The 11549-nt window shown below is 39.9% G+C and overlaps 2 protein-coding genes across 6 annotated transcripts in view; one reads left to right on the top strand and one right to left on the bottom strand.

The window, feature by feature from the left end:
- Window positions 1–1214: 1214 nt before the first annotated feature.
- LOC103280176 (pulmonary surfactant-associated protein C) overlaps window positions 1215–11549 on the bottom strand; it is a 13043-nt gene continuing 2708 nt past the window's right edge. The window contains exons 2-6 of the mRNA XM_008118250.3: window positions 10798–10935; window positions 8144–8281; window positions 6323–6439; window positions 3631–3747; window positions 1215–2049 (exon numbers count right to left, since the gene is read on the bottom strand). Coding sequence (XP_008116457.1) covers window positions 1969–2049; window positions 3631–3747; window positions 6323–6439; window positions 8144–8281; window positions 10798–10935 — 591 coding nt within the window. The 3' untranslated portion in view covers window positions 1215–1968. The remainder of the gene's footprint in view (window positions 2050–3630; window positions 3748–6322; window positions 6440–8143; window positions 8282–10797; window positions 10936–11549) is intronic.
- The window catches only part of LOC103280186 (thrombin inhibitor hemalin), a 27648-nt gene continuing 21564 nt past the window's right edge, over window positions 5466–11549 (top strand). For 2 of the 5 annotated variants that reach the window (XM_062960929.1, XM_062960927.1), the window contains exons 1-2: window positions 6361–6492; window positions 8753–8831. In XM_062960929.1, the coding sequence (XP_062816999.1) occupies window positions 8776–8831 (56 nt within the window). In that variant the 5' untranslated portion in view covers window positions 6361–6492; window positions 8753–8775. Of the gene's footprint in view, window positions 5540–6360; window positions 6493–8752; window positions 8832–11549 lie in introns of those variants that run through there. The other 3 variants (XM_062960930.1, XM_062960928.1, XM_016996458.2) reach the window with 3 other exon arrangements.

Raw genomic sequence — 11549 nt, 5'->3', positions numbered from 1 at the left:
TAGCCACGCTCCTGCGGCCGCTCATTGGCCACAAGGCGCTCCGCCTACTCCTAGCCGGCCCCGCCCACTCCCCGGCTCAAGGATTGTCTTCCTTTGAGTTTTGGACTTCAACTCCCAGAAGCCTCCGCTGCGTTGGCTAATCACCAGGGCTTCTGGGAGCTGAAGTCCAAAAACACCTCAGTCGTCCACTAGATGCAGGCACGAGCAAACTTCGGCCCTCCAGGTGTTTTGGACTTCAACTCCCACAATTCCTAACAACCGGTTAGGAATAACAGAGCACTTGATGAACAAATCTGGACACAGCATATTATTTGAAAACACTGAAATGCTGGACCACTCTGATAAGCACCATGTCAGACTACCTAGAAGCCACTGAAATCTACAAGGATGTGGACAATTTCAACAGAAAGGAGGAAACGATGAAAATGAACAAAATCTGGCTACCAGTATTAAAAAATACTCTAAAATTAGGACAGTAAATAAAAAACAACACTCAGAAAATGGGAACTGCAGACATGAATCAACCAGGGCCAGCTATCACCGCCCAACAAAGGATTCCCCCAGGCAGGAAGCAGCCAGGCTTTGACGCTGCAAGGCTTTTCAGTGCTAATCAAGCGGACCAATTGCAACATTCACACTTGCCTCGAACAGACGAGTTCTTTCTCCCACCCCAGACATTATTCCACAGATATATAAACCCCACTTGCCTAGTTTCCAACACCTCACAACCTCAAAGGATGCCTACCATAGATGTGGGTGAAACGTCAGGAGAGAATGCTTCTGGAACATGGCCAGACAGCCCGGAAAACTCACAGCAACCCAACATTTTTCCTATCTGTAGTCTATTAAGATTCCTTTATCTTGGCATAATATAAAATATTTATTACACACCCCAACCAATTTTTTCCTAGTCCTGTACCTGGGGTTATTTGGGGCCTTGATTCAGAAAACCGCATCAGATTGACCCCATCAGTCCTCGTTTCTTAGATATGGTTATGATGTTTTTCTCTGGGTGAGCAGATGATGACTGGTATGTTGTAAATGTTCTGTATCTCAAAAATTAGAGCTGATAGGGAAAAACTGGTGCCATTTTTGGAATCAGCGAGTCAAATATATACTCAGAAACACTGGGAAAATCAACAAAGGCTATTTAAAGAGGTAATCCTCATTAATACCATGGAAGGACCAATAGAAAGCAATAAAGCAAGCAGGAATTATCAACATAAAAGTTTTAATTAACTTTACAACAGATACTTGATGAATACGACCAGCTTCTATACAGATAGGAAGCAAGCATACTGCCGATTTCTGGGCCTGAATATATTGCACAAGATTTCTCTAACTTAAAATGATACATTTTAATATATTGGGTTTATGGTTCCCGTCCCCTTGATCAGGTCATGTAAGTGTTATTTATTTCTATAATTGTATTTTTACTTTGCTTAATTATGTGTTATTATGTTTGTTATGTAATGTTTGTGTTGTTTTTATGACTGGAAACCGTCCTGAGTCCCATCCGGGAGATAGGGCGGTATATAAATAAAGTATTATTATTATTATTATTATTATTATTATTATTATTATTATTAATGCTGTCCATTGGAAAAAGCATATATATGCAAAACAGTCCTGGATTAATTGGATCTTCAACTTCATAGAATCATAGAGGAATAGAGTTGGAAGAGACCACATGGGCCATCTAGTCCAACCCCTTGCCGTGGAGGAAAAGCAAAATCAAAGCACCCCTATTTAAACTTCATTTTCTCCTATTTGCCCAAAAGAAAAAAAAAAAAGGTAGAGTTACATGACTCTAAGGTGGAAGCAATTACTTTTATGAGTTCATGACACAGTGTTAAAAACAATGGAATTCTTCCTGAATGAACCCATAGCGAATAGGAATGCAGACTTCAGCATCAGATGTGAACAAGAAAGGCAATCTGTAAAGCACACAGAGACATATGGATGGGTTTAAAGAAATGCAAAGCAAAGTTCAAGAATCAAAATGTCCGGGCAAGGGACTGATCTTCTCCGTGGCTTCTTGTGATTTTTCTAGAAAAGGAAATAAAAAAAAGAAAATACTATTAGTAAAGGAAGGGCTTATTATTGTTTATTATTTTATTATTTACAGTATTTATATTCTGCCCTTCTCACCCCAAAGGGGATTCAGGGCGGATCACATTGCACACATAAAGGCAAACATTCAATGCCATGACATAGAACAGAGACAGAGACAAACACGGGGCTCCGAGCTGGCCTCGAACTCATGACCTCTTGGTCAGAGTGATTTGTTGCAGCTGGTTGCTCAACAGCCTGCGCCACAGCCCGGCCCGGCTTATCTTTCCACCTTCCATGGTCAGGACACTTTCCCGTCTGTTGGTATGAAAGTGGTCTTGCATGGCAAAAGTAGTCGAGCAAGTCTCCACCTCAAGACAGGACTTCCAATGACAGTTGCATCTCATTCAATGAACTGTAAAGGGAGCTTTTCATATTAACTGGAGTTATGGGCACAAAACCCAGTAAAAGTGAAAATAAAGAAATTGCGATGTTTTTTAATCTCAGAGAATACCTCTCTAGTATGGCTCTATGGGAAAGGTTCCCAACCTTTGAGCCAGTTTACAAGCTCTTAGAAATTGTGGGAACTGAAGTCCAAAACATCTGGAGGGCCAAAGGTTGGGAAACACTGTTCTATGGTCAACTTCTGCAGGAAACTGAACATTGAATTGCACTGGAGGACCTAGAGATTCCCAGAGAGGTGTTCTTTGTAGAGATTTCTAGATCTTCTAGCATGGCTGAAGGAAGTTGACCATAGACTCACACTGAAGGACCTAGACAATTCATAGAACATTTTAATAAAATCTGCAGAAGTCAAAAAGGCAACTATGGAGGGATGGCTGTGCATATTTCATCCTTAGAGGAGTCCACTCCAGTCTTATGCCCTGCATGGCCATGATCGTCAAAGTAATGGGGGCCGGGCTGTGGCGCAGGCTGGTAAAGCAGCCTGCTGCAATAAATCACTCTGACCAGGAGGTCATGAGTTCGAGGCCAGCCCGTGGTGGGGTGAGCAGCCGTCAATAAAAAATAAAAAATAGCCCCTGCTCGTTGCTGACCTAGCAACCCGAAAGATAGTTGCATCTATCAAATAGGAGATAAGGTACCACTTATAAAAAGTGGGGAGGAAAATTTAACTAATTTACATCGTTGGAATGAGGAAATGTGGTCAGAGTGGATTATGAAGCAGCTGCTCCCCTGTGGTCAGAATCGAACATCCCCTCAGGAGAAGGTTAAATTGCCTCTGCGTCTGTCTCTGTCTCGGTTCTATGTATATGGGCATTGAATGTTTGCCCTATATGTATATAATGTGATGCGCCCTGAGTCCCCTTCGGGGTGAGAAGGGTGGAATATAAACACTGTAAATAAATAAATAAATAATGGAAATTGTAGTTCAACAGGCGACTTGAAGGTCCATACATATGGCCACAGGGTTGGGCACATGGGAGTCAGAAGATTTGCCAACTGACTTGAAACCTCTTGGGATATATAGGTAGTTCCTAATCTTCTCTCCACTGTTATGCATTACTTTCAGAAGGATATTTCTTGTGAATGAAGAAATCAAAAGCAGTAGGATTTTACCTCGGCCCAGTAAACAGGGACATCACTACAGAGAACGTTAATGGTGGTCCCAAGAGCGTTCGGGTCAGCCAGTCCTCGCTGCTTGAAGGTGTAGAGCAAGCTGTCCTCTTCAGAGACCTCCATGGAACAAAGGAAAATGCTTTATATAGACACTACACATCTGAAAATAGGTTTCTTGTACTTAGTTGGAAGAATAGCAGAAACCAATGGATTTTCAAATCCTGATGGACTGACTACAGCCTAACATTGCCAAAAGGTGGATGATGATGGGAGTTTTAGTCCCAAAACACTTGGAGGGCCCGACATCCTCAGATTCTGGCTTGGAGTGGGCTGGAAGCACTGCCTCATTGTTCAAGGAGATATATTAACAATAAATCAGATCTGTAAATCCTGATGGCCAGAGCATATCTGTCTGCACAGTAAGTAAAAAGAGAATGAAGTGAAGCCATGAGGGTGCTGAACTTTTTTTTCTCAAAGGATAAACAGCCTCCAAGCAACAATATATTACAACTGGAGGTGTTTCCAGGTCATGTATTTAGGTGCAATTCAGCTCATACTTCAAAAATGATTGCAATAATTATCTATCTATCTATCTACAGTAGAGTCTCACTTATCCAACATAAACGGGCCAGCAGAACATTGGATAAGTGCATATGCTGGATAATAAGGAGGGATTAAGGAAAAGCAAATTACATTATGATTTTACAAATTAAGCACCAAAATATCATGTTTTACAACAAATCTGACAGAAAAAGTAGTTCAATATGCAGTAATGCTATGTACCCTGTTTTCCCGAAAATAAGACAGGGTCTTATATTAATTTTTGCTCCCAAAGATGCACTAGGTCTTATTTTCAGGGGATGTCTTATTTTTCCATGAAGAAGAGCTCACATTTATTGTTGAACAACAAAATGAACATTTATTATATACTGTAAAGTAGTTGTCATCACAAACCAGCATAACCAGACAAACTATGAATCCTATCAAGAATTTCTTGTTACTACCATTATTTACATGTACATCTATGGTACCTCTTGCAATTTAGGTTTCACAAGGTTTCCATGCTGATTTCTCTCTATTCTAGTTTCAATGTAGTCATGAATGATGAATAATATAATATACTATAATAATAATATGATAATATAATAATAATATAATGATATACAATATATTAATGAGATAATATAATATAGGATATAATAATAACAGAAAATGATAATAATATGGTATTAATAGGATAATATAATAATGGGATATAATAACAGAATAGCATAATAATATTATAATAATAGGATAATATAATAGAATAATAGAATAGAATAGAATGATATAAAATAGATTAATAGGAGAATATAAAATGGAATATAATAATAATAACAGAATATGCTAATAATAATAAAATAATAATATGATAATATAATAGAATAATAGTATAGAACATAATGATATAAAATATATTAATAGGGTAATATAAAATGGAATTTAATAATAACAGAATAATAATATAATAATATGAAAATATAATAGAATAATAGAATAATAATAATATGATATAATAATAATAATAGAAAAATATAATATAATGATTTAAAATATATTAATAGGATAATATAATAATGGGATATAATAATAGTAACAGAATATGATGATAATAATATGGCAATAGAATAATAGTATAAAATAATCAGTTTCATGGCATAGGATAGGAAGATGAGAGGAGAATCCCAATGCGTCATGTACCTTTAAGGAGCGAAGCCTTGGGGAGGAGTGGAAAGCCCTCTTCCTTCCTTCCCTCCCTCCCACCCTCCCTTGCCCGGGCTCCAGGAGCCAATCAGAAGCCTCTGGGAAGCAAGGCAGCATGGCCAGGAGGGAGACGGAAGGAAGGAAGAAACGGCAGCAGCCACGGAAGGTTCTTCAAGCCTCGGCTGGGGGACAGGCAAGGAAAGGCAAGGCAGGCAGGGAGGGAGGCACAGAAAGCAAGCACTTTCCCTCCCTCCCTCCCTCCGATGTATGAATGAGTGCTGCTTCTGCCCTGCAGCCATGCTTCCCAATGGAACTCTGCTGCAGCCTCAGTTGCTAGGTCTTACTTTCAGGGGAGGCCTTATATTTGGCAATTCCCCCAAACCCCTGCTAGGTCTTATTCTTTGGGGAGGTCTTATTTTCGGGGAAACACAGTAATAATTACAGTATTAATGAATTTAGCACAAAAATATCACAATGTATTGAAAACATTGACTACAAAAATGCGTTGGATAATCCAGAACATTGGATAAGCGAGTGCTGGATAAGTGAGACTCTACTGTATAAAATATCTTTGGTGTCTCGACTTTTGGGTCTGTTCCTGGGGTTATCTGGGGCACTGATTCAGAAAATTGCATTAGATAAGCTGCATCAGCTCACTTTCTTACACATGGTTATCATGATGTTCTATGAAGACTGGCAAATGTCATATATTCTGTATCTCAAAAACACAGATGGGAAAAAGTGGTGCCATTTCTGGAATCTGCAGGTCAAATAGACCCAGAAACAGGGCTAATGTCTGAGGCACCAAAATGTGTGTTGGCCAGTGTTATTACCATCTACTGTTTACCTGTACTTTAGCTTCTCCTAAAATACTCCCTCTGCCCCCGTTCCTACATATTGTACCCTCTCCAGGGCAATATCCCATAACAGACATTTCATCCCCTCATACCTGGTCAATTGAGTGGTCAATCAGCTCGGTGATCTCATGTAGACTGGGCACGTCAACCAAATCCATCACCACCACTGAACATTGTTTTCTGCTGTGAATTCGGAAGGCAATCAGACCCTGGAAATAAGGCAAGGAGCAAAGAAGATTTCAGAGCAAAATAGGCACTAAAGGTATACCAAGTTGGACAGCTGGGATTATGCCTTGAAGATCATGTCCCCTGTGACGGCGCGAGTGGCGCCATCTATATGTTGAACTATAAGTTTCAAGATTTGAATTGTTGTATCATGCCTGATTTTGCCCTTACCCTGTAAATGGAGTTGGATTGGTTATTTATATCTGTCAATCAATGTTGTTTGTACCTGTTACATGCTCACTCAGCAAAACTGTTTGGCTCCACCTCTTCCTGGAGTAGGACTGTGTTCCCTCCTTTTCATTCCACCAGCAAGTTCTCTATCGGATGGACGTGAGAGAGAGACTTGGCACTAAAGCCCTTCAAAAGTTACCTCTCAGCACCAATTCTGAGGTTCTTACCCTTGGGACTCACACTTCATGTTCAGGGCCAACCTGAACAACGTTGAGGAGTCTCAAGCGCCTTCACATCAGTCCTTTGGCAACAGAGGAAGACTCTTGTCTTCAGATATAGGTCATTGGACTGAGGCTGAGTTTGCTCCGGCATTCACAGCCAGAGAAAGAGGGATCTGGACAAGCTTCATGGACTTAAACAATCAAAGACTGTAATGTATATTTTCTTTTACCCCCTTTGTGAACAATAAACCCAGTTTTTGAGTTAACTTCAGTGTTTTGGTCCTTGGGAGTTCCAGTTTCCCTAAAAGAGGGCAAGAAGCAATCCCCTGGGGAAAGATGCCTCTTTCACTAAGAGTTTATAGCCCCAGGCGCGACGGCACATCCCCCCCTTCCGTGCATCCATATGCAAAGCATTACTGTGACAGGTCAGACTGAATTGCAGCAACACAACTGTGATGCACCAGAACTTCTCCCAAAGGAGTTAGACTGGCATGTATATTGTAAGCCGCCCTCAGTCCCCTGATGGGTGAGAAAGGCGGGGTAGAAATGATGTAATAAATAAATAAATAAATAAATAAATTCTGCAGTATTTGCAGTTATTCAAACTTTCAAGCATTTCAGTTCTAAAACCTGCATTTCCTTGTATGTGTGTGTTTGTTTTTGCCTATGGCATCCTTGCAACTCTTTCTAGTAAATATATTACTGATTTGAAGTCTAGCAATCCCCCCAGCCTTCTTGTGCACATATGACTGTTCGAAAAGAGGATGGAAGCCAATATTTTAAAATGTTCTGTTCTTGGATATTGCAACTTTATTTTTGTTCATAAAGGTTGACAAGGTTGGTTAGGGCAACCCTCGGCACCATTATTTATTTATTTATTTATTTATTTATTTATTTAAAGCATTTATATTCCGCCCTTCTCACCCCAAAGGGGACTCAGGGCGGATCACATTACAGATATAGACAAACATTCAATGCCTTTTAACATAGAACAAAGACAAGACAAACATAGGCTCCGAGCGGGCCTCGAACTCATGACCTCCTGGTCAGAGTGATTCATTGCAGCTGGTTGCAGCTGGCTTGCTCTCCAGCCTGCACCACAGCCATTACTCCATACCAGAGGCATCTACATACAACAGTCAATGCTGCACATCTTTAAACTGTTGCATAACCAAGGGCAAGACATTTACGTTTTTACAAGCCAGCATATAATCCAAAAATGCTCCTGGTCCAGTTTATGGTGGTAGAATGTCTTGAACCATTTTAACACCCCCCGGAAGATCTCTGAGAACTTACTTGCTGATAGTCATAGACAACAGTGGCTGAGGTGGTGTTGCTGTGGATGTAAAATACAGCCACATTTTCCTGGGTGTCCACCATCACTGTTTGCTTCACCATTTCTCCATTTGCTCCTTTAGTAATGGTTTTAATTATCTACAAGGGAAACAAGGCACAATATAGTACAGACAGCCCCCAAGTTATGAACAAGATAGGTCCTGTGAGTTTGTTCTTAAGCTGAATTTGTATAAGTCGGAACAGGTACATTTATACACACATACACACACACACACACAGAGTAAATATATAGTTTTGGATAGCATAGGGAAGGGTTTGCTATCTATGACCCAGTTCAGAAGATTTCACCCCACTTTCTGTCTCCGTGATTTTGAAATTCCACTTGTTGTGGAAACAAGGATTGGCAATAAAGCTTCAGTGGATACGTATTTCTCTTGATAATAACTCTTTCAGGAGTAAATTTCCCTTCTGAGGAGTAGATTTCTCCCACTTCCTGTTGTCTCTGCCCCATTCTTAAGCAATAAATCATTTGTAAGTTGGATCTTGGGGACTGCCTGTAATGCATTTTGGGTATCTAAAGCAATTTGCATGGCTAGTTTTTTTTAAAAGACACATGAAAAATAAGACAGAAAATGAGAGGGAATCACAAGAATGCACCAAGTGTCTTCCTGGGGAATTCTGTGGTCAGGTACTGATTTTCTATCTCCTGAAAAACAACTATTGATTATTGATAGCTGGTTATTGATATAGTGGTATTGTTCAGTTTTGGTGATGTTGTTCACTGCCATGAGGCTTTTCTCATGTGGTGATGTGCAAGTGCCAGCTTCGCCAAGAGCAGCATGTTAAGAGATGTGTAGGAGCCCATTCCAGGTTTCAGCCTGAAATTAAAGAAACTTTCCATAGTGTTAATGGCTCCAGCACTTTGGATAGCTCCTTTAATGTCTAGACTAAAACCTAGGACCCTTCCACACAGCCATACAATCCAGAATATCAAGGCAGAAAATCCCACAATATATGGTTTGAATTGGGTTATCTGAGTCCACACTGCTATATATTCCAGTTCAAAGCAGATAATGTGGAATATTACCAAACTGTGTGGAAGGGACCCTAGAGTTGACTCACTACTGCACTGAATATCACCCAAACTATGGCCCAGGGGCCCTCCAAGGTCATTTACCTCCCCCCCCCCGGTCAGTTTTATAATATAATATTTTTATATTATTTTAAATAATATAATATATTGTATACACATATAATATTGATAATAATATTATAATGTTATACAATATAATACTAATAATAATACCATATAATAATATTAATTATATGTTATAAAAAGGTTTCGCCTGACATTAAGTCCAGTCATGTCTGACTCTGGGGGGTTGGTGCTCATCTCCATTTCTAAGCCGAACAGCCAGCGTCGTCTGTAGACACCTCCAAGGTCATGTGGCTGGCATGACTGCATGGAGCACTGTTACCTTCCCGCCGGAGCGGTACCTATTGATCTACTCACATTTGCATGTTTTCGAACTGCTAGGTTGGCAGGAGCTGGGGCTAACAGCGGGCGCTCATTCCACTCCCGGGATTTGAACCTGGGACCTTTTAGTCCACAAGTTTAGCAGCTCAGTGCTTTAACACACTGTGCCATCAGGGCCCCCCATTATATGTTATATATTACATATAATACTAGCTGTGCCCGGCCACACGTTGCTGTGGCGTTGTCTGGTGGTGTCTGTATTTTATAGGCAGTGTGGAAGAGGCCTAAGTGAGGCCTAACTTTGCCTGTCCCCTGGGCTGAGTGGGTTGCTAGGAGACCAAGTGGGCAGAGCTTAGCCTTCTAACTGGCAGCAATTGGATAAAAACAATTATTCTTCTCCCTCTAATTAGGACTTTATTTTTCTTTTCTTTTTCTTGTATCAACCTAGAGGCATGGATGAGGGGTTATGCTGTCAATTTTTGAGGTTGAGGGGTGTTTAGTTTTGTTGTTTTGTCGGTCGCCAGGATTCCATCACTCTTTTATATATATAGATTACAGTATAGTGGTATAGTTCAATATAGTAATATATAATGCTAATATTGTGCTCAGCTGCTCTGAGTCCCCTTCGGGGTGAGAAGTGCAGAGTATAAATGTAATAAATAAATGTAGTAAATGAATAAATAAATAATTTTAGACTTAGGCTCACCCAAAGTCTGAAATGACTTAAAGGCACACAACAACAACAACAATCCTAATTAACTTGACTATCTCATTGACCAGAAGCAGGCCCACACTTCCCATTGAAATCCTGATAGGTTTATGTTGGTTACAATTGTTTTCATTTTAAAATATTATATTGTTCTTTCATTTTTGTTGGGTTTTTTTCCACTACAAATAAGACATGTGCAGTGTGCACAGGAATTTGTTCATTTTTTTTCAAATGATAATTCGGCCCCTCCACAGTCTGAAGGATTGTGGACCGGCCCTCTGCTTTAAAAGTTTGAGGACCCCTGATCTAAACCATCAGATGCCACTGTGTTGCTCAGTAAAGAAACCTTGAAGCCCCATAGTTCTTGCTAGGGTCCCGTCAGCTTAGGAGGACAGATTATGAAGAGAGCCTCCGGGAATGGATCCACCTTTTGAATGCCATTAACATTGCTTGAGATGTTTTCCTCACCTTTTCAGTGTGCTCCTGAGTAACGTGGACCCCAATGAGAATAGCTCCGATAATGATAGTGACCAGAAGTACCAGGACAATAGAGATGAGGATCATTTGAGTTCTTTCCTTGGGAACTCTGGGTATAAATTTGTAGGCCTGGGGAAGGAAGGCACAGGCTTGGATGGGAAATGTAAGATCACTACTCTCCCCACTCCCAAGTATATGACTGCATTTTTCTTCTTCTTTAAGATAACCACTGAAATGTCATGCCACAATGTCCTCCTAACAAGGACAAGATAAGACACTGAAATGCACAAAAATTGCTCTTCACAATTCCTATATATTGATGCAGAATTACACATAATTAGTGTTAGGTAAAGGTAAAGGTTTCCCCTGACGTGAAGTCCGTTCGTGACCGACTCTGGGGGTTGGTGCTCATCTCCATTTCTAAGCTGAAGAGCCGGTGTTGTCCATAGACACCTCCAAGGTCATGTGGCCTGTATAGACTTTTAGATTTATTGGAGAATATATATATATATATATATATATATATATATATATATATATATATATCAGATAAAATTACTTTTTCAAAGCATTTTTAAACCCGTTCCTTGTCAGACTGTATATATACTTCAATAAAAAGGTAAAGGTTAACGTCAGGGGAAACCTTTACCTTTTTATTGAAGTATATATACAATCTGACAAGGAATGGGTTTAAAAATGCTTTGAAAAAGTAATTTTATCCCAGATACATATACATATATATA

Source organism: Anolis carolinensis, unplaced genomic scaffold, assembly GCF_035594765.1.
Source record: "Anolis carolinensis isolate JA03-04 unplaced genomic scaffold, rAnoCar3.1.pri scaffold_8, whole genome shotgun sequence".
NCBI classification, from domain to species: domain Eukaryota; kingdom Metazoa; phylum Chordata; class Lepidosauria; order Squamata; family Dactyloidae; genus Anolis; species Anolis carolinensis.
The sequence above is the reverse complement of the archived record's forward strand: the minus strand, read 5'-3'. Positions and strand labels throughout refer to the sequence as shown.